The following is a 20868-nucleotide window of genomic DNA, read 5'->3' on the forward strand; positions in this document are numbered from 1 at the left end:
GTATGTCATGGCCTGCATAGTGTATATGTAGAAAGTACCACCTTTGTGGTGTATCGTTTATCATGCTCCTGCGGCTGTTTTTATATAGGCCGTACAAAAAGGCGTCTAAAAGACAGAGTCTCCGAGCATAAAAATGCCATTAGGAAGGTTAACTTGGATTATCCTATGGCTAAACATTTTCACACAGCACACAATAGCAATCCAGATGGGTTAATGGTTGAAGGTTTAGAAACAATCAAAAAGAATATTAGGGGTGGTGACAGGTTAAAATTATTACTACAAAGGGAAACTTTCTACATATACACTATGCAGGCCATGACATACCCAGGATTAAATGAAGAAATTGATTTTAGTCCTTTTTTGTAATGACTTCTCAGTTTATAAGTGGTTTTCTAGTATTGGTAGCTGTCCTTATCTAAGCCGGTTGCCACCTAGTGGCTATTGATGTATCTTCTTTTGTTTGTATATATGTTTTTTCCCCTCTACCTGGCCATTCACTGGCCTGTGACACCTGTATGGCCATCTAGTGGCTCTTGTATGTGATTCTCTCTCTCTCTCTCTCTCTCTCTCTCTCTCTCTCTCTCTCTCTCTCTCTCTCTCTCTCTCTCTCTCTCTCTCTCTCTACCTGGCCATTTTACTGGCTTTTGACACCTGTGTGGCCACCTAGTGGCTCTTGCATGTAATTTTTACCTGGGAAATGGTTCATGTGACTTCCTACCTGTGCTTGGCAGGTGTATATCATTAGGAATTCCTGTTTGAGCAGTTACCCTGAAGAAGGCTTGCGCCGAAACGCGTGGGTCTCTGCTCCCATGTTTTAAAACTTTTAGCCATGTTTCAATAAAGGCTTTTTAATATTTTTCCACAAGAAGAGTGCCTTGGACTCCCCTTTCTTGACAAAACACATGCAACACTTTCACACTCCAAACATTCTGCTTGCATGCATTCAGCTCAGGTCATAGCCGACACTGGTGGTAACCAGGCACATATAGGCCTACAAAGGAAATACCGAAACTGAATAGTAAAAACAATGACTGGAGGACTCCACTATGAAAGGGGGAAATGGTGGAAACATCCAATTAAGTGCAGATAGGGACGCACAGGTTACAGCCCCGGCGGTCGGAGACTCAACTAATGCCTACGGCAGTGAGGAGTGAGCAGTGAGAGTAAGTCAGATAGACAAGTTCAGGAATATTCCATTTAGTCTACTGTATGAATTAAACAGTTTTCTGCAACTGACACATTAGAAAACTTGTTTTTGTGTGTGCGTGAGTGTCCTTGTGTGTTCAACAGAAACCATCCTCACATTCACCCACTCACACTCACATTCACACACCAATGGCAGTCACTGCAGGAGCAATTTTGGGGTTCAGTATCTTGCTCAAGGACACATCGATGGGGTCAGGCAGAGTGGGGCTCGAACCTGCAACCTTCTGGTTGCCAAATGGCTCCTCTACCACCTGAGGCACCACCGCCCATGAGTATACAGTAAGTAGGCCCATGTGTATGATGTTTGCTGCTATAGACATGTGCAGGGCTCTAAATTAACAACAGTTTGGCTGGTAGAAAAGACCAACTTCCCGACCACTTTCACTTTGACCCATTAGTGTATTTGACTAGTAAGATTAACATCTATTAGCCATTTTGGCTCGGAAAAAAATTATATATGCCTCTTTTCCACTGCCGGTTTTCTGGTAGGCCTACTGCTCGACAAAACTCGACTCGGCCTCCACTGTTTGCTTTTCGAATACGAAATACACACCACAATCGTAGTGAAAAGTGTCGGCCGATTCGCTCTGTGTCTAGCTGTAGGCCTACCAGAAAGAAAACCGGCAGTGGAAGAAAGGCACTAGAGTCCTGGAGTGCATCTTAATATGGGACCTTGCCTCCTCCACTTGCCTCCTCCACTCGCTTCTCGTCATGATGACATCACTGACAACAGCATTATATTTCAATATCTTGCAAAAGCTCAATTGTAGAGTCTTTTTCTCGTTTGCAATTGTTATGGTGAATGAAAAACAGTCCCTCAAAAGTTGCTGTGGCTAGGCTGACAGCTGGGAAACTTTATCGTTTTCTCCACGGAGGAGGGGCCAGGAGGCGGGGCGAGGAGACAAGCGCAAGTGGAGGAGGCAAGGTCGCATATTGTAATGCACTCCTGAAAATGTGTAATGTACAATGTGTTGAGGGCCAAATGTCACCTGGTGTCTCCTGGTTTTGGGCAGCTCTCTGTCCTGGACCGGGTCGGAGGAACGAACCCCAGAACCACATACTACTGAGGAGTGAGCAGTGTTATAGACTCTCTCGCTCTCGCTCTCGCTCTCGCTCGCTCTCTCTCTCTCTCTCTCTCTCTCTCTCTCTCTCTCTCTCTCTCTCTCTCTCCTCTCTCTCTCTCTCTCTCTCTCTCTCTCTCTCTCTCTCTCTCTCTCTCTCTCTCTCTCTCTCTCTCTCTCTCTCTCTCTCTCTCTCACACACACACACACACACACTGAGGGGCCACTTCAATTTCCTCCATGTGTAATGGAATGTAATGTAATGGAATGTAAAAGCAGAGGTAAACAACTGACGAGACTGGATTTCACTCATTTTGCTCAGTGTTGTTATTGCCGATAGGGGTTGTTAAAGTCATCACTGATGAGGTGGTAATCACTGTAGAGAGTGCTGAGGAGGGTTTGTTAAGTCATCGGTGGCTCAGGGATTTGGTGATTATTTTTTCTGCAGCTCCTAGTTAGTGCTGACAGAGGTTCTTACAGTCCTGTATGAGTGTTGTTAAAGTCCTCGGTGACTCATCACTGAGACGATTTGTTTTTGTGCAGTTCCTTCTCAATGTCATCGAGCCTCTGGCCCAACGCCACCGTCAGCACTTGCATCTGGAGAGAGAGAGAGAGAGAGAGAGAGAGAGAGAGAGAGAGAGAGAGAGAGAGAGAGAGAGAGAGAGAGAGAGAGAGAGAGAGAGAGAGAGAGAGAGAGAGAGAGAGAGAGAGAGATTTGACTTGAGATTATTTCCTGTGAACTGAAGCAACTAAGCATACTCCACAATAATCCTAGACTCAACCAGTGCTTTAGAACGAGGGAGAGAGAGAGAGAGAGAGAGAGAGAGAGAGAGAGAGAGAGAGAGAGAGAGAGAGAGAGAGAGAGAGAGAGAGAGAGAGAGAGAGAGAGAGAGAGAGAGAGCCTCTCTGATCATCCAGTTCTACTCCCAGTCAAGGTCTCTGAAAGTGGAACGTGAAAGTGGCACTCTCCGTGTTGACTGTGTGTGTGTGTGTGTGTGTGTGTGTGTGTGTGTGTGTGTGTGTGTGTGTGTGTGTGTGTGTGTGTGTGTGTGTGTGTGTGTGTGTGTGTGTGTGTGCGTGTGTTATGCTCCTCACCTTGTTGAGTTGCTTCTGCACGCTGTCTCTGGTCTCCATGATCACAGTGTGTGTGTGTGTGTGTGTGTGTGTGTGTGTGTGTGTGTGTGTGTGTGTGTGTGTGTGTGTGTGTGTGTGTGTGTGTGTGTGTGTGTGTGTCTGTGTGTCATGCTCCTCTAGTGATGGGTAAATTAAGCTTTGTTGAACCATTTAGGCACATTGCTTCAAAAATTGGGTTAGTACTTGAAGCTTCAGTAACAGGGCCCTCTCCTTGTGAAAAGCCATGTTTGCAATTAAACAGGCTCAATTCGATAAGATGAGATGTTGTGCCCTCATCATCTGCGAGATTAGGCCTACCCCCAATATTGGACTGAGCTCATACTTTTGCACACTAAACACTAAACATTTTAGGCTACTGATGAGGCAGTTGAGGTAGACGACATTACAAAGGCTATGATGCCGCATTTATTTATTTGTTCATTTATTATTAGGCTATTTTTTGGCGATCAGAATAAAGCGTTGCTGAACATTAATGTCTTCTCCTTGTTGTGTTCATAACTCATGATGACGTTGTCTACTTGTCCATCAAGTGGGACTTATAGGCCTAATGACAGTCAATGAAATATCTATTCTTTCCACTGCAACCTGGCAGACGGCTCTGCAATAGGCCAAACACATTTGCACGCGCCTGCTGGTTCGTGTGGCAGCGCAAAACACTGCAGCTGCTTTCGGAAAACTGAACCAGTTTACTATTTCCTACGTAATACACCACGTGGTTTTTCCATACTGAAGCAAACTTCGGAACAGTGGTTTAATGGTTTTCGCTGTTGATGGTTTGAAACATGTTCCGGCACTTGTGCCAGACTGCCATCACTATGCTCCTCACCTTATCGAGTTGCTTCTGCACGCCGTCTCTGGTCTCCATGGTCACTGGCATCTTTTCTGAACTCACTGCTGCCCTCTGTTGTTCAGTGGAGCCCACTACATAACTAAAACACACAACACACTACATTACTACCATTACTATGCATTACAACATATGACCGACAGGGTGGGATTTGAACCTGCAACCCTCTCATCTAAATACTAACGCCCTATTAGGCCACAGTTAACAAAAGTATTCGCTTACCCAGTCAAATGACTAGGATCACGTGTCCTAATCAATTGGCCTGGCCAAAACAGTAGCTGTACAAAATAAACTACAAAAGCATGTAGACAGTTTTTTTTACCAAACATTTGTGAAAGAATGGGCCGCTCCGGGGAGCTCAGTGAACTCATTGAGAGTGTGGAACTGTCATAGGAGGCCATGAGCAACAAATGCCTTCATGAAATTTCCTCGCTCTTGAGTATTGTGTGTGTGTGTGTGAGTACCTGTCTATATTGGCTACGTCCATGCTGTAAAGAGATCGTCTGTGATGTATCACCGGTGTGTGTGTGTGTGTGTGTGTGTGTGTGTGTGTGTGTGTGTGTGTGTGTGTGTGTGTGTGTGTGTGTGTTAGTACCTGTCTATATTGGCTACGTCCATGCTGTAAAGAGATCGTCTGTGATCTAACTCTGGTGGCGTTGACAGGTACATGATCCCCACCGGACACTTACAGCCCACACACGACAACACACGCACCACACTACACACACACACACACACACACACACACACACACACACACACACACACACACACACACACACACACACACACACACACACACACACACACACACACACACACACACACACACATAGAGGTGAGGACACAGTGACAATACAGTGAGGAGTCAGTGACAATACGAGCTTTGTGTGTACACACATACACACACACAGGTGACAATACATCCAATATATGCAAGGCGTGTGTGTGTGTGGGGGGGGTGTCAGGTGTGTGTGTGTGTGTGTGTGTGTGTGTGTGTGTGTGTGTGTGTGTGTGTGTGTGTGTGTGTGTGTGTGTGTGTGTGTGTGGTCTCTTACCAGCCCATTTTCCTATATTTTCCGGCAAATAGAGGATCCTTACCCACACATACATTACTGGTCACACCTGGAGAGAGAGAGAGAGAGAGAGAGAGAGAGAGAGAGAGAGAGAGAGAGAGAGAGAGAGAGAGAGAGAGAGAGAGAGAGAGAGAGAGAACCTCAGTCATGGAGGAGGATGGGGGAGAGCAGGTTAATTACTCCCCACACCAACCTGGCAATTCAGGAGTCGAACCGTCAACCTTTGGGCTACAAGTCTGATACCCCAACCACTTACCCATGACTGCCCTTAAGTAACATAAATGCAATCCATTTACCATTTATCATAGCATGCAATACACTACTCACTGCGTAATAAGATGTGGTTCTGGTGTTACACTACTCACTGCGTAATAAGATGTGGTTCTGGTGTTTAATACACTACTCACTGCGTAATAAGATGTGGTTCTGATGTTCATCATTATACTCACTGCGTAATAAGATGTGGTTCTGGTGTTATACTACTCACTGCGTAATAAGATGTGGTTCTGGTGTTACACTGCTCACTGCGTAATAAGATGTGGTTCTGGTGTTACACTACTCACTGCGTAGTAAGATGTGGTTCTGGTGTTCATCAATACACTACTCACTGCGTAATAGGATGTGGTTCTGGTGTTATTATACTCACTGCGTAATAGGATGTGGTTCTGGTATTACACTACTCACTGCGTAGTAAGATGTGGTTCTGGTGTTATACTACTCACTGCGTAATAGGATGTGGTTCTGGTGTTACACTACTCACTGCGTAATAAGATGTGGTTCTGGTGTTACTACTCACTGCGTAATAGGATGTGGTTCTGGTGTTACTATACTCACTGCGTAATAGGATGTGGTTCTGGTGTTTAATACACTACTCACTGCGTAATAGGATGTGGTTCTGGTGTTATACTACTCACTGCGTAATAAGATGTGGTTCTGGTGTTACACTACTCACTGCGTAATAAGATGTGGTTCTGGTGTTTAATACACTACTCACTGCTTAATAAGACGTGGTTCTGGTGTTATACTAGTTTTAGGTAGGGTGCAGACATCCAAAAACACTTGTTGCAGGTGCCAGACAAAAAAGATAACAAAAATAAGCGTTATTATTTAAAAAGCAACGTTTCGATCACGCTGGATCTTCATCAGGCATATGGGTAACAGGAAGAAGCAGTGACTTGTGTATGTTTTTATGCATAATGGACACAGGCCAAGACGCCTGTCTGTCTATTTGATTGACACCCTTGGGTGTCTTGCCTGGGCGGGTGTATGAATGGTCATGTGATATAAGTCACTGCTTCTTCCTGTTACCCATATGCCTGATGAAGATCCAGCGTGATCGAAACGTTGCTTTTTAAATAATAAAGTTTATTTTTGGAGCTGATCGGCAGTGTGCAGACCTACCTTTTTCAATCTGGTGTTATACTACTCACTACGTAGTAAGATGTGGTTCTGGTGTTACACTAAAGTAAATGATAGAAGTCCGCAACACTGTTAATGCTCCCAGTGATTTATTTGCACGACGTTTCGGCCCTTCATCCTTTTTCAAGTGCTACAACCAACAGGTGTACAGGGTGTGGTGTGTTGCTTATATCATTTATTTTATTTTGTCCAGCACCTGTACCACTGATGTGCACGCATTCTCTACCTTCTGGTGTTACACTACTCACTGCGTAATAAGATGTGGTTCTGGTGTTACTATACTCACTGCGTAATAAGATGTGGTTCTGGTGTTCATCGGATCCGGCCCAGGACAGAGAGTCTCCCAGCACCAGGTGGCATTTGGCACACATGAAGATGGCCGGCAGGTCTCCGGCATCCCTGGTCGCGTCCCTTACGGTCACGTCACCTGTTGTCACGTCCCCTGCTGTAGTCATGGTGTCCTCGAGGGTGTAGGTTCCATCCCCAACCGTAGATATGGTGGTAGTAGACAGGTAGCCATCTGCCATCACTGCTGCTGAAAGTCTACAATCCAGACACACGCACCACACGCACACGCACACGCACACGCAAACACACACACACACACACACACACACACACACACACACACACACACACACACACACACACGTCATGAGTGCCCAAGGGTGTAGGCGCTATCTCAGAGTGTTGTTGGTTGCCACCTCTGAAAAAAATCCTGGACATTTCAAACTCAATCAGCCTTTTTGCTTGTAGGCCTACGCAATGGTATTCTTCACTCATTGTCCAGGGAAACACATATTTTCCAGGACAGATCATTAAAATCCTGGACAATCAGGAAAAACCTGGACAGGTTGCAATACTAGTAGTTGACATAGGCTAGGCCTACTGGTGGTGGACACAGGTAGGCTTCAGGTAACTATCTGCCATAGGCTATCAGCTGCTGCAACACACACTTTAAAAACAAACGCACGCGGGGGCCAAAATATCCCAGTTCTTCTTATGATTTTGAAGTACAGTAGACTACAAAACACAACATGAGCAAATAGGCCCAACGGGCTCTGCACTACTAGAAAATATTGATTATCAACCATACAAATGTGAAATGTTACCCTTTCTGCACAGGCGCGCGGCAGACTTCGTCATCAAACTGCGCCTTGCGTCATCTCCACGCGCGCGGAGGTGCACAGCAGGCGCGTATCTTGTGCAAATAGCCTTTTCACAGAACATAATGATTAATTCGTTATTTTAATTTACATTGGTGGGGACGATGGACGCAGAAAGGTCAGAAACAATTAAAGCTCGGCTGAAAACGTTGCAGGAACTCACTGAATTCACAGAAAACTGCAAAGCAAAGCTGAAAGAGTTGTTGGACACGTTTGGATGGGACCAAGAGAATGAAAACAATAGCAAGGTAAACAACAACATGTCTTGTATTTGATTGACTTGTTGAATAAACCGATGTCGATTTCCTCTACTCTGCTGTACGGTGCAGCACCCATATGGTCCGTGGTCAAGTGGGAAATGTCTGCATTTAGGACATTCTTGTTGATTGCCTGAGTCATGTTGGGTATACAGTATTAACCCATTTGTTGTGATGTGATGCTTTACATTCGCATTTCGCATTCTCTTTTGATACACCACCAGGAGGCGGTGGCAGTATGTCCTTTCGACCCAAACCACCGTATTCCAACGAGAAGCATGGAAACACACAAAATAATATGCCAGCTTAGCCAGATGGGCTATTCGAAAGAGGAACAGGTTTGTCACACCGTCGCTGTGGTGTTACTACATCAACACAAGTCAAATGACTACTTGGTAGAATACTGGTCAAATATAATGAACATTGTGAACATTGTTTTGAATCCACTAGGCTGAGCTGCTGAACCCTTCATTCTGCTACGAGAGAGCCAGCATTCCTGGTGTGATTATAGGTACGTTGGATAACTACTTCAAAAGGGGACATTTTTATTACATCTCGTGGTGTTATATTTTCACCAAAAGACCTGACCTGTTCGTCATGGCCGTTGGTGTTGCTTGCTTTCACACAGATAAAAACACGCAGCATGAAGTCATTCGGAGCACAAGAGCAAAAGCCCCTCTTGTGAAAATGGAGGGACAATACAGCCAAGGTGAGGCCAAGACTTCCAAACCAGTGATGTACAGTACTGTAGATTACAATTATGCTTTATTGCATTTAAAACGGTGACGGAGATTAGAGTACGATTTATTGTATGCAAAGTAGTCTTAACGTATTTGCTGGTAAATGACATACAGCTTATTTTGTCAGTGTTGTCAGTATTTAATGTTGAATTCAATCAGATAGATAGATTACAGCACAGCAATAGCCACATTCAAAAACAGTTATAAGTCAGTTCCTTAAAGTCTGCTTGTGTTTATTTCTTTTCAGTAACAATGGTGAGTGTGAGAGGAGGGCTGGCGTAAACAGTTCTATTCTCTCTCAGGCTTACCCGATTACTTGCAGTATCCTTTTATTGTGATATCCTTTCAAAGGAGCAGATGGTGTCTCTCTTTCCCTTTTAGGATCTCAAGATTCCCATTACATGTTGGGAATTGACTTTGTTCCCTCTCTGTCTGTACGCAGCGCGGCCTTCCTATCTGATCTACACAGGGGTCAAAGACAGGCAAAATGGCATTGTCATTCAGTGTAACGGGTGCCTTCTGCTGACTGTAACTGTAAAAAACACGACTTTTTATTTATTTATTGTTACAGGGAATTCATGAAAGCCTCGGCTGTCATCCATTCACTTGAAACAATTTAAAAATCATGTTTTTTTGCAGTTACAGTCGGCGGAAGGTGTCCGTAACACTGAATGACAAAGACGTCTTTGACCCACTGGGCATGAATGAACATTTAAAATGTAAAGATTGTTGGGGAAATCTCATGGCCACTGGATTTTGCATCAGTGCAGTTTACATGAGATGCATGTCAAACAGACGACGTGTGCATATTATTAGTAGGGCTGTAACGATACACTCGGCTCACAGTTCGGTTTGTATCACGATTCTGGACCTACAGTTCGATACACCCCACGATTTCTGTGCGGATCGGCTAGTGAGACCACGTTGAACCCTGACACTGTTTTGGGGCAGCCGTGGCCCTGGGACGGTTTGAGAGTCAGCCTTGGCATCGGGAAGGCTGTATGTTCAAATCCCATACCTGAAGTGCCCTTGAGCAAGGAGGGCACTTAACCCTACATTGCTACAGGAACTGTAACTAAGACCCTGTACCAAAAAAACCCTTCAAAGGCACTTTCGATAAAAGTGCAAGCTACGTGCAATGTAATGCAATGCAATGTAATGTCTCAATGTCACGTGGTAGACCTCTTTCGTCAATAGCATGCTATGTCATTTAAAATACCTATAGTCCTCTATAACCTATCCATAGTGTAGTGTTCTATAAACTGCAATTTTGCCATCAGGTCTAATTAAGTAATTCCCTCTAATAATAATATAATGGTTTAATGTCAGAGGTGTATTGGCTTAGAAATGAAATTTTACTGTTAGAAGGTGCATTTCTGCTTGCATAGATAGAAAACATGCATGTTTGTATCCCTGCAGGTGATTTCTCCAAGGATGCCGTCGATGTCCCTCAGAGCCACAAGAGGGCGCTGTGTGACCTCACTGCTGCCGACCGATTGGCTCTTTATGATCACATGGTCCAGGAGACCCAGAGCCAGCTGAGGGCTGATGCAGAGGGGGCGGCCACAGGCAACGAGGACCTCTATGTGGACCTGGTGGCCAAGCTCAAGAAAGGTGCACTACGGAATCGAATCGCATCGTATCGTGGGGCATTCTTGAAAATCGAAAAGAATCGAATCGCTGGCCCCTGTGCAATGCCCTAGCTCTACACAATAATAACACAATAAATAGTAGTGGAAAAGTGATTGAAAAAAATCGAATCAAACCAAATCGAATCGCATCGCATCGTGGGGAATTCTTTAGTATCGAAGTATCTTTAGTATTCAAAAAAATTGAATCCCTGATTTAAGAAATCGATACCGTATAGTATCGTCATGAAGGCTGTGATTTACACCCCTAGGGCTAAGGGCGGCCAGGGCGGGGGTGACCTGTGGGGCTTTTCCATCTAAACCCGGCCGTGCAGTGCGGTGCCATGTTGGGCTATATTGATCTGAGCACGGCCGTCAACCGGGATTGGTCTGGTTTTCCATTATCAAAGCGTGCTTCCGTCCAGGGGGTGGCGCTGAACCACATAGGCAGTGCCAGGCCTTTTTGAAGATCCCAGCGTGAAGATGTGGGACGCGAGGTCACGCCTCTTGACCAATCAGTGAGCTGGATGTCAACATAGCGTTTAGATCGCTTCAGCCGGCACGCTGGATTTGGAGCTGATGGGAGCTAATGGGAGCCGAGTTGAGAGAAGTCGAAAAGCAAAATATTGGCGGCTGAGGTGTGCTACACCGGGAAAATGTGTGTAGTGGAAAAGCCACACTGGTGGCCAAGCTCAAGAAAGGTGCAATGCAAGGGGGGAGCTATGGGATGGGAGTGGAGCTATGTGACGAGGGTCGGGGCAACCGGGTGGTGGAGACAAAAAGGGTAGAGTAGAGTTAAGCCTGGTTTAGAGTCCTGCAATTGCAGGACGCATACTATCAGTGGGTGGTGGCGTCAGATCACGTACCCAAACGGTTATCGCGCCCCCCTCTTCAGAACTGAAACGACCCCTTGCAGAGCAGAACGTATACCTCTCCTAGGCTGAATTATCCGTAATTTGCCGCTAATCCCTAAATCCCTAAAATAAGACAACCTAGCCCAACAACAATTTAATTTTCTTTTTTTTTTGTAGTTTTACAGTGCATACACAATTATTAATGGGGTCTTGATTTATACATCTGAATGCATATTGCTGATACCATGGCATCATGTTCCATCACAATGGTTCTACATTCTCTATAAGGGTGGGAGACGTGACGCCTTGTTTTTTCGTAACATTGGTTAAAAACCTACAAAACTGTTATTTTCCTTTAAAAAACAAATGTCAATGAAAGAAGATGTGGTACATTATGTTTCATATTAGTCTTTGATGAGAAGAAACATTTTTGTTAAGATTTATGTAAAGGTTTATATGTCAAATTTCCTGCGGTGTGACTGTAACATTAATGAAACAATATATAATAATATATATATAAATTAACCAACAACATTTTGAATAATGTATGAAGCATTTGGCATGATTGCATAAATATTAACTTTATATTAAGATTTGTGAATGCGAAAAAACTCAAGACAGTAATATTAACTACAAGTTCAATTTCGCAACACAAATTGCGTCCTGTGGGGTGACATGTATGTCAATGTTTGTGAATGGGCAGCTGCAAGGCCAGCTACAAGGGTCTTAAAGACTGGCTCCTAACCAGTCAGTACCTCAGTTATTGGAGAGTGCTGTGGAAGTTTAAGGTGACTCTTAACCTCTTAATATGTCTTCATATTGCAATCTTTCTGTCACGCAATGCTTAGGTTCATTTTATGGTGTCCTGTGGTGTGACTGCTCTTATAGGAGGAAAGAAAAAAAAAAATTATTAATGAAAACACATATTAGGATTGAACACAATATCATTATCAAGTTAGCATGAGCTCAGATGTCAGTCATGTATACAAAAGGATTAAAATGGCCATAATGCAGTGAATTCCCTGTGGTGTGACTCCATTTTCCTGTGGTGTGACATGCCTATGCAATGTGTTGATGCGGGACACATTTTCCAAAAATGGCAAAAAATAAGGTGAAATTCCACAGACCACTAAGTGCTTTATTTTTTTCTATTTTTTTCCAATTTTTATCCATCATTTTTTTCAGGAATTTGAAAAACTTTTTTTTTTTTTTGCGTTACGCCCTTAAACGTCAACCACCCATAAGCATTCTGTGCAAATGTACCAAATGTGTTGGGCAGAAGTGTCTTCTTTAACCCATTGTGCCCTGGAGACACATATACGCTACATTCAGGTTCTTGAGATTTGAGCTGTTTTATTAAAAGTGTGGGTAAGTTAGAGCTGAATGAACACATTCTAAGGCAAAACGAGGGTCCTAGCATTTAAATGTAACTCATTTCATTTTTGTACGTGCTTCGGAGGCTTAGATATTAAGGATTTAATAGGTAGAGGGCACCCTTTCCCAAAAAGGGCTTAGGACAAAATGGGTTAAATCTCTGTGTCTGTGTCTGTCTGTGATGTATGTGTCTGCGTAGATGATGGTCAGAGCGGTCCCAAGTCTCACCTGGAGGTCCTGGCCGAGATGAGGGACTACAAGAGGCGGCGGCAGTCGTACCGCGCCAAAAACGTCCACATCACCAAGAAGTCCTACACCGAGGTCTGCTCACGTCATTGTTGTTCTTTCAGATAAAGAGAAAAGAGAAAAAGTCAGCTTCAATTTTCTGCTCCCACTCATTCATGGCTTCTGAAGAAGCGTGACCTGAAACATCACAGAATGTGTATTTTACATGATAAGTGTAATTCTTGACGTAACTCGTTCTTGACGAGTTCTTCTCACTCACTGGGACAATGAAATTCTTGGTTGTTTCGTCCGGAGGCGGTATTCCGTACCTACGTCACAATAGCTATGCGCGTCCTTGTTGCCGACGACGTTTGAGTCGTCGCCATGACAACCGTCCATACCATCCCTAACCTTAACCCTAAACCAGTGCTTAATTTGTCAATCGGGAGGTCCTAGAGCGCAGAGGATGGCTGGCTCCCCCCCGACCTGGATCTGTGATGTCTTTCCATGAGGTTCCATCCAAGGTCCCGGAGCTCTCGTCTGAGGTTCCGGAGCTAGCTACCCCTTGCTTCCCCTCAAATTAAGCACTGCCCTAAACCTAACCTTAACCCCAAACCTAACCATAACCCTAATCTTAACCCTAAACCTAACCCTTAATCGCTTGTTTGAAACTAGTGAGTCCCAGTGCAATGCCCACTGCAGTTCGGCAACGAGGACGCGCATCACTAGTGACGTAGGTACGTCCGGACGAAGTACCCTAGTTTTTATGCGTCCCCTCACTCACTATGGGCTTTTATTTCCTGAAATGTCTCACCTACACAGTACACAGCATTTCTGCTGACCCCACATATGAATTGATGGTTGCTAGGGTGATGTTTGTGTATTCCACAGGTGTATGAATCTACACTGTGTATTGGACAGGTGATTATGTATTGTACAGGTGTATGAGTCTATACTGAGGTGATTGTGTATTCCACAGGTGTATGAGTCTACTGAGGTGCTTGTGTATTGGACAGGTGTATGGCGATACTGTATACTGAGGTGATTGTGTATTCCACAGGTGTATGAATCTACTATACTGAGGGAATTGTGTATTGGACAGGTGTATGAATCTATACTGAGGTGATTGTGTGTTGGACAGGTGTATGAATCTATACTGAGGTGATTGTGTGTTGGACAGGTGTATGAGTCTACTGAGGTGATTGTGTATTGGACAGGTGTATGAATCTATACTGAGGTGATTGTGTGTTGGACAGGTGTATGAGTCTATACTGAGGTGATTGTGTATTCCACAGGTGTATGACTATACTGAGGGAATTGTGTATTGGACAGGTGTAGGAATCTATACTGAGGTGATTGTGTATTGGACAGGTGTATGAGTCTATACTGAGGTTATTGTGTATTCCACAGATGTATGACGATACTGAGGTGATTGTGTGTTGGACAGGTGATCCGGGAGGTGATCGACGTGCACTCTGAGGAGCTGTCTAAGCTGTGGCAGGAGGAGGAGCCGGAAGAGGAGCAGGAGGAGGAGCGGGAGCAGAGGGCGGCCAGAGCCTCCAGACACTCCTCCCACAGGTGGGCCTCATTTACCCTAAAGCCTCTAGTTAGGGCTTCCGTACACCGGCTCCGACAAAGTGCGGCGCACTTTTGCTTCCGACATAATTCGGACCCCCAAACCAAATTTCACACGAACATTGCATTGATAGTCAATGGGCGGCGCCGACAAAATTGAACTCGTCTCTAATTTGCTCTCCGACATCGGCCAATGTCCACGGACATCGGCGCCAGTGTGCGTGGTTCTATTGAAAACAATGGAATCGAATTTTAGCTGAGCAGTGCTCAGCACTTTGTCGGAGCCGGTGTGCGGAAGCCCTTACTCGCTCAGCGAGTGAAGTCGATCGAATGTCTATTTGTTCAAGCGAGGCGACGAGCTTACATGCGATGCGACGTGGGCGGGATGCGAGTTGAAAATATTTTAACTTTGAGCGAAGCGAGTAGCCAATTGGAATGCAGAGTTATTTTTTAGTTGTTAAAAAATGGGCTACAATTGTGCATGCAGACTCGTAATAGCCAAAGGCAAAATTCACAAACACTCTTTCCCATTGTATATGGTAGATGAAATGTGCCTGCCCTGCACCAATTCTGTTGTATACGAGTGTGAGATAGGCTCAATCGCATTAGTAGTATATGTGGGCCAATTGTAATATGCATTTGGAATGATCTCGTGCGCCAACTAAAATGACTTCGCACTGCAGTCCAAATGTGGCCTCTGGGCCTGAGTTTGACATCAGTGCCCTAACGTAATGCTCCTCATGAAGACCAATATATCTGCAGAGATACACCAGCGGCGACGCGATTCAAGCGACAGAGTGTAGCAGCAAGCGATACGAGAGATTGAGGAGACTAGAGTATGTCCGTACAGGCAGAAGGCAAAGCATTCAAGCATTCCCATTGGCTGTGGTCACTGACCTCTATACAGTCATTGGCTGTCGCCGCTTGTCGCCGAACCGCGTCATAGAAAGTTGAAAAGATTTCAACTTCAAATTGTCGCGCTCGTCGCGCAAATCGCTCTAGTCTCCAGAATCGCTTTTGTCTCTCGACTCAATGCAAAGTCAATTACTTCCGTCGCTCGACTTTCTCAGATCGCCGCTGGTGTATCTCTGCGGTAATACAGTAAAGTGTTTCACTAGCTACTTGCATGTACAGGCGGGTTGTGGATGACTGCTGTGTGTGAAGATATAATTTAGTGAATGTGGAGAATATTGAGTGCCTTGGATTTTTGTTTACATTCAGGCATTCTCACCATTTCACCAAGAGTGTCAGCCTAATTAGTCACGCCCCGTGATTGGATACTCTGCAGAGTTCACCAAAGAGTATCCAATCACGGGGCGTGACTAATTAGGCTGACACTCTTGGAAGGGCGCACGCTAGAACATTTGCGAAATGGCCAATGTTTAAAATCCATCCCTGCTCGCGGTTTCTGTTCAGTAGGGCGCGGAGACGGACTGAGGAGCGGCGTTCCAGCTCCGTGGAGTCACGGCGGTCTCAGGCCAGCTCCAGAGGCAGGGAGAGGGACAGCAGCCACCGCCACGGCCACAGCTCTCGACGTAAACGCCAGCGCAGCCGAGACAGAAGCCGGGAGCACAGCCGAGAGAGAAGCCAGGAGCGCAGCCGAGACAGAAGCCGTGAGCGCAGCCCAGAAAGAAGCCGTGAAGAAAACCAAGACCAGACCCACGTGGAGGTGAAGTTGGAGGAGCAGGAACAGCAGCAGCAGCAGCAGCAGGAGGAGGAGGAGGAGGAGGAGAAGGAGGAAGGGGAGGAGCTGGAGGAGGAGGATGGCAAGGGTACAAGGTGAGACCAGAGATCTTATAGACAGAGATACGTCATTCTAGGTATCCACTTTATGTCGGGTTAACGCCCCCTTTAGGAGACCTTTGGTTAGGAGACCTTCGGAGTCCTGAGGTTGAGAATAAAATGGAGTCCCCTTAGCGCTGTAGATGGCGGTAGCGCACTTCTTGTGCAAATACCTCAAAAATAGAAGAAGAAGGAGGGGACAATGCCCCCTTAGGAGACCCAACTTGACCACACTCTTTTGCATTGGGTGGACTGGGTTTTAATCCTCTTTATTAATCTACCCTCTTTGGTGAGACACTGGAGGGCCATTGCATTCAGGATGTGTTTATCAGACTATTCAGAATCAATGTTTTGCTGGCATCTGCGAGGAATTTGACTCCAGTACAAGGCAGAGACATGCATCAGTCACTCCACAACAAAGAAAAGTTTTCGTCAATGCGCTAAAGTCACATACACACGCAAACACACATGCAGACACGCATAGCCTCTCTCTATCACTTCGGCACGTCATACACAAAATTTCTTTGTCTCTCACTCGCTCGCGCTCTCTCTCTCTCTCTCTCTCTCTCTCACTCGCTCGCGCTCTCTCTCTCTCTCTCTCCGCATCCACGAGAACAAACTGTTTCGGAATATTTAGGAGCAAGACTTTTTTTAAGTTATAGTTCCGGGATGTGGGTTGAAGTTGACATGCGCATCACGGAATTGGGTGGTCCCGTTGTGCGCACCTTGCGAGGGAGGGCTGTAATGGTCAGAAACTCAAGGCAGCAGGACCTTACAGTTCTTTAGTACAAGGTCTGCTTGTGCCGCAGAACCATTAAAGAATCACTGTGCAGGAAATGGTCAAAAAAGGTACTGCAACTATGCTGCTCATTGAAACTGGCCTGCCTATTGCCAAATTTGATCTTTTCATGAAAGTTTACTAAGTAATAAACTAAAATTTTCCAGTAGGCCTATGGCCCAAGAGCAGTCATTTTTGCAGCTAAAAATGGCTATTTCTGGAAATTCAAAATGGCGGACCATGGAGAAGATCCCCCTTTTCATGTATGAAAAGTGCACTTTTTCCAGTCATAATGAATACTTAGAATTCGATTGTGGTGGTAAGTATTCATTAAAAAGGTAACATTAGTGAATGGGTAACGTGAGTTCTGGAAATAGCCATTTCTAGCCATTTTGGCTGTTGATGAAAAAGATAACTCAGGGCCCTAAATTAACGTCATCAAGTGTGGGCGATATGTGTTTCAATGATGCTGTTTTGTGTGTGGCTTTGTCTTGATGCAACATTTGGGAAAGAATTGAAAATATGGAGGTCAGACAGTAGATTCTTCATTCTTCTGTCGTGTTGTCCTCTTCATTATAGCCTGTCTGTCTCATTGCAAGTTTTTTGTCTTTTCTTCACAGGGACTCGCACTCCCCAGATGAACGGCGGCGGCGGCATCATCATCATAAGAAGAAGAAGAAAAAAAAGAAGAAGAAAGAGTAACTAAATGAGAAGAAGAAAAAGAAGAAAGAGTAACTAAAAGAGAAGAAGAAGAAGGAGAAAGAGTAACTAAAAGAGAAGGAAAAGAAGAAGAAAGTGTAACTCCTTTGTTGCCTCTTCACCTGTAGCTCCTCCTGTCGTTGTCTAGATGAGTTCTTTCCATTATCCAAACTCCCGTCCTCTAGAGTACAGTACAGTACAGTACAGTACAGTGGAGTACAGTACAGTACAGTACAGTACAGTGGAGTACAGTAGAGTGGAATAGAGTAGAGTACAGTAGAGTACAGTAGAATACAGTAGTGTAGAGTACAGTGTAATACAGTAGAGTACAGTAGAGTACAGTAGAGTACAGTAGAGTACAGTAGAGTATAGTTCAATATAGTAGAGTAGAGTACAGTACAGTAGAGTACAGTAGAGTACAGTAGAGTACAGGACAGTAGAGTACAGTAGAGTAGAATAGAGTAGAGTACAGTACAGTAGAGTACAGTACAGTAGAGTAGAGTACAGTAGAGTACAGTACAGTAGAGTACAGTAGAGTAGAGTACAGTACAGTAGAGTAGAGTAGAGTTGAGTAGGGTACAGTAGAGCGGAGTACAGTACAGTACGGTACCTTTATCAATCCCAAAAGAAATGAAGGTGTCTGTCTGCTTACCATAAATACATAAATACAAAACATACACACAGGCCTAATACACATTATTGTACATTGCAGTAAACATATAGCACACACTTGAATACAGCTATCAGCCTTACAGCTGTTCATACACACACACAAGCTCTTTCACACATATGCTTGTGGCCTTGTGAATTCAATATCTCACATAAGCGCAATTCAAATGTAATTTTCTCATTTACAGTTGGGATGGTGAATGGAGAAAAATCCCCCAAAAGTTGTTGTGGCTAGGCTAGGCAGTGGGGAAACTTTATTGTTTCTCTTAGGAGGCAGGGCGTCAGTGAAGCACGAGGCCACAATCACAGGTCGAGGACAGGAGTTAAGATAATGGGAAGGACCCAATTGTTACCAGTTGCCATGATCCATTAGACAACCACTGGTCTTTTTTATTTCTTTATTTCTTGCTTTACACGAATGTGACAAGATTTGTACAAACATGCTAACAACAAATAAAATTCTCCATTTTACGTTCAAGTTATACCATTTGTCCTTTGATTTATTTGATTTTTGTGTTCCTCCTACAAATCAGTGAAGTTAAATCTTCTCAGTTGAAATCAGCACATTGAAACTTTAACATTTAAACATTTTAAAAAGCAAAGGTGAGGTTTTTGACCTGTCAACCTGTAGACCCTTTACTGTTTGTACACAGATGTGACGTAATCGGTCTGCGCGCACATTGTCGGAGCAAAATCGACCATGTACTGCACATTTGTAAAGAAACTGTGTGTATGTGTTTGAGCCAACAATGTGCGCGCAGTCACTGACGACGTCACTTCTAAAGGGTCAGTTGGGTTGGTAGAGGAGGTGCCATGTCATGTGTATAGCTCAGTGGTTCTCAACCGTTTTTGAGCAAACGCCCCCTGGACCTCGTCACAAGCCTCCCAACGCCCCCTGGACCTCATCACAAGCCTCCCAACGCCCCCTTGACCACATCACAAGATTGCCAACCCCCCCCCCTTATTAAAAAAAAAAAAAAATAACTAATACCCCCACTGACAACTAAGCACTGCCTCCTCTCAACTGAATCTTTCTCAAACCCCCCCCCCCCCCCCCCCCAAAGCTCCCCAACGGCCCCTGGGGGGCTGTACCACCCCTGTTGAGAAACATATTATTGCTCCTCCTAAGGGTCATCCATGGACGTGCAGACTGCCTGATGAGGTTCTCACAGACCAAAGGCTTGCAGCTTCAGTAAAACTATTTTGCACAGACGTGAAGTGTACGGATTTTTTCCCCCTTTTTTCTTTCAAGTCTCTTCTAACTGACGTCAGGAGGCAGGTCTCCTCCCGTTCCACATCTGGGGTCTTGGAGGAAACTGGAGCAGCTCTGTTGCTCTTTGAACCACTTCACCAGTACGCCAAACAGGTCACAAGTGCACTCACTCACGTGTGATTTCTGTGCTGCTTTTTTGGTTGCAACGGTTTTTTTTTGTCCGTCTTTAATTCCAAAGTACTGTAGTTGCAATGATTATATAAAGTGAAAGACTTTATTTGCAAAACAGTGTGTCCACCATTTTTGACGTTTGCATTTCGTTATTGAAAATGACCTATTTGTGAATTCTTGCCATTCATATATTTTGAGAACATACTTTTTCAACCTATGTAAAATGCATTTTGAAATGAAATGCAATGGAATGGCCAATACAAAAATGTCAATTTCCCAATGTTCTACAAAATGGAGATCATGCACCTTTTTGCAAATAAACTCTCTTTGCAACTGCTGCACTACGCAATTCCTTGTGACTTTTACATTTTAGGTTAGCTTTATGTCTCTGTGAGGTATTTGTTGCCGTCTTTCAGTGAAATCAAGTTTCCTGAGAACTTGTATGTGTGATGGAGTATTGACTGGACTGCAGCCATAAGCTTCTCGGATGCATTCTTACAGAACAAGTTAGGTAGTACTATTTAAATAATCTGGCAGTAATGATGATCTTTGGTCAATGGATAATGGGCTCGTTCATGAAACGTTTCAACAATAGGATCAAAGTAAAGCTCCCGTTTGACCCCCATCTCTCTTTTTCCTCACCTCCTAGTCGTTCAGTCTTCTCTGTGATTCTGGTGTGTTTGTTTTTGGGTGCACTCAGACATTTCTCACCCTGGTGTGGAGACTGGCCTGCACTACAGTAGTAATCTGGCATACGGGGCCCGGTGTGGAGACTGGCATGGACTGGTAATCTGGCATACGGGGTTTTCCTGGTGGTCCGGCAGTCCTCAGGGGCCGATGCTGTTGTTGTTTGTTTCTTTCTTTGTGTGATCGATTATTAGTTAAGTTACTTAAGTTAGATAGGGTGGCCTATTGGTCTATCTTTGATATATATATAGAAGTGGGGTGCGCACATCCACAAGTAGTTGTCCAGGTGCCAGACAAAAGGTAGTAG

General features: G+C 44.6%; 2 protein-coding genes across 4 annotated transcripts; one reads left to right on the forward strand and one right to left on the reverse strand.

Annotated features, from left to right (window-relative positions):
- Nucleotides 1-2588: 2588 nt before the first annotated feature.
- On the reverse strand, nt 2589-7938 carry LOC134448857 (protein Mis18-alpha-like). 2 transcript variants are annotated; one of them, XM_063198528.1, is made up of 6 exons: nt 7856-7938; nt 7030-7286; nt 5307-5373; nt 4844-4966; nt 4228-4330; nt 2589-2864 (listed from the first exon to the last, which is right to left on the reverse strand). In XM_063198528.1, exons 2-6 carry the CDS (start codon nt 7268-7270, stop codon nt 2784-2786), a joined length of 615 nt encoding a protein of 204 aa, XP_063054598.1. In that variant the 5' UTR covers nt 7271-7286; nt 7856-7938; the 3' UTR covers nt 2589-2783. The 2 variants fall into 2 exon arrangements, with proteins under 2 accessions (XP_063054598.1, XP_063054599.1); XM_063198529.1 differs by having other exon boundaries at nt 7717-7862.
- Nucleotides 7910-18125, forward strand: snrnp48 (small nuclear ribonucleoprotein 48 (U11/U12)). Of its 2 annotated transcripts, none has more exons than XM_063198526.1 (9): nt 7910-8157; nt 8391-8504; nt 8617-8677; nt 8795-8875; nt 10326-10520; nt 12962-13083; nt 14435-14565; nt 15979-16341; nt 17743-18125. In XM_063198526.1, the coding sequence occupies exons 1-9, from the start codon at nt 8014-8016 to the stop codon at nt 17822-17824; spliced, it is 1293 nt and encodes a 430-aa protein (XP_063054596.1). In that variant the 5' UTR covers nt 7910-8013; the 3' UTR covers nt 17825-18125. The 2 variants fall into 2 exon arrangements, with proteins under 2 accessions (XP_063054596.1, XP_063054597.1); XM_063198527.1 differs by having other exon boundaries at nt 15982-16341.
- The last annotated feature ends 2743 nt before the right edge of the window (nt 18126-20868 follow it).

Source organism: Engraulis encrasicolus, chromosome 5 (genome assembly GCF_034702125.1).
Source record: "Engraulis encrasicolus isolate BLACKSEA-1 chromosome 5, IST_EnEncr_1.0, whole genome shotgun sequence".
In the NCBI taxonomy this organism is placed as follows: Eukaryota; Metazoa; Chordata; class Actinopteri; order Clupeiformes; family Engraulidae; genus Engraulis; species Engraulis encrasicolus.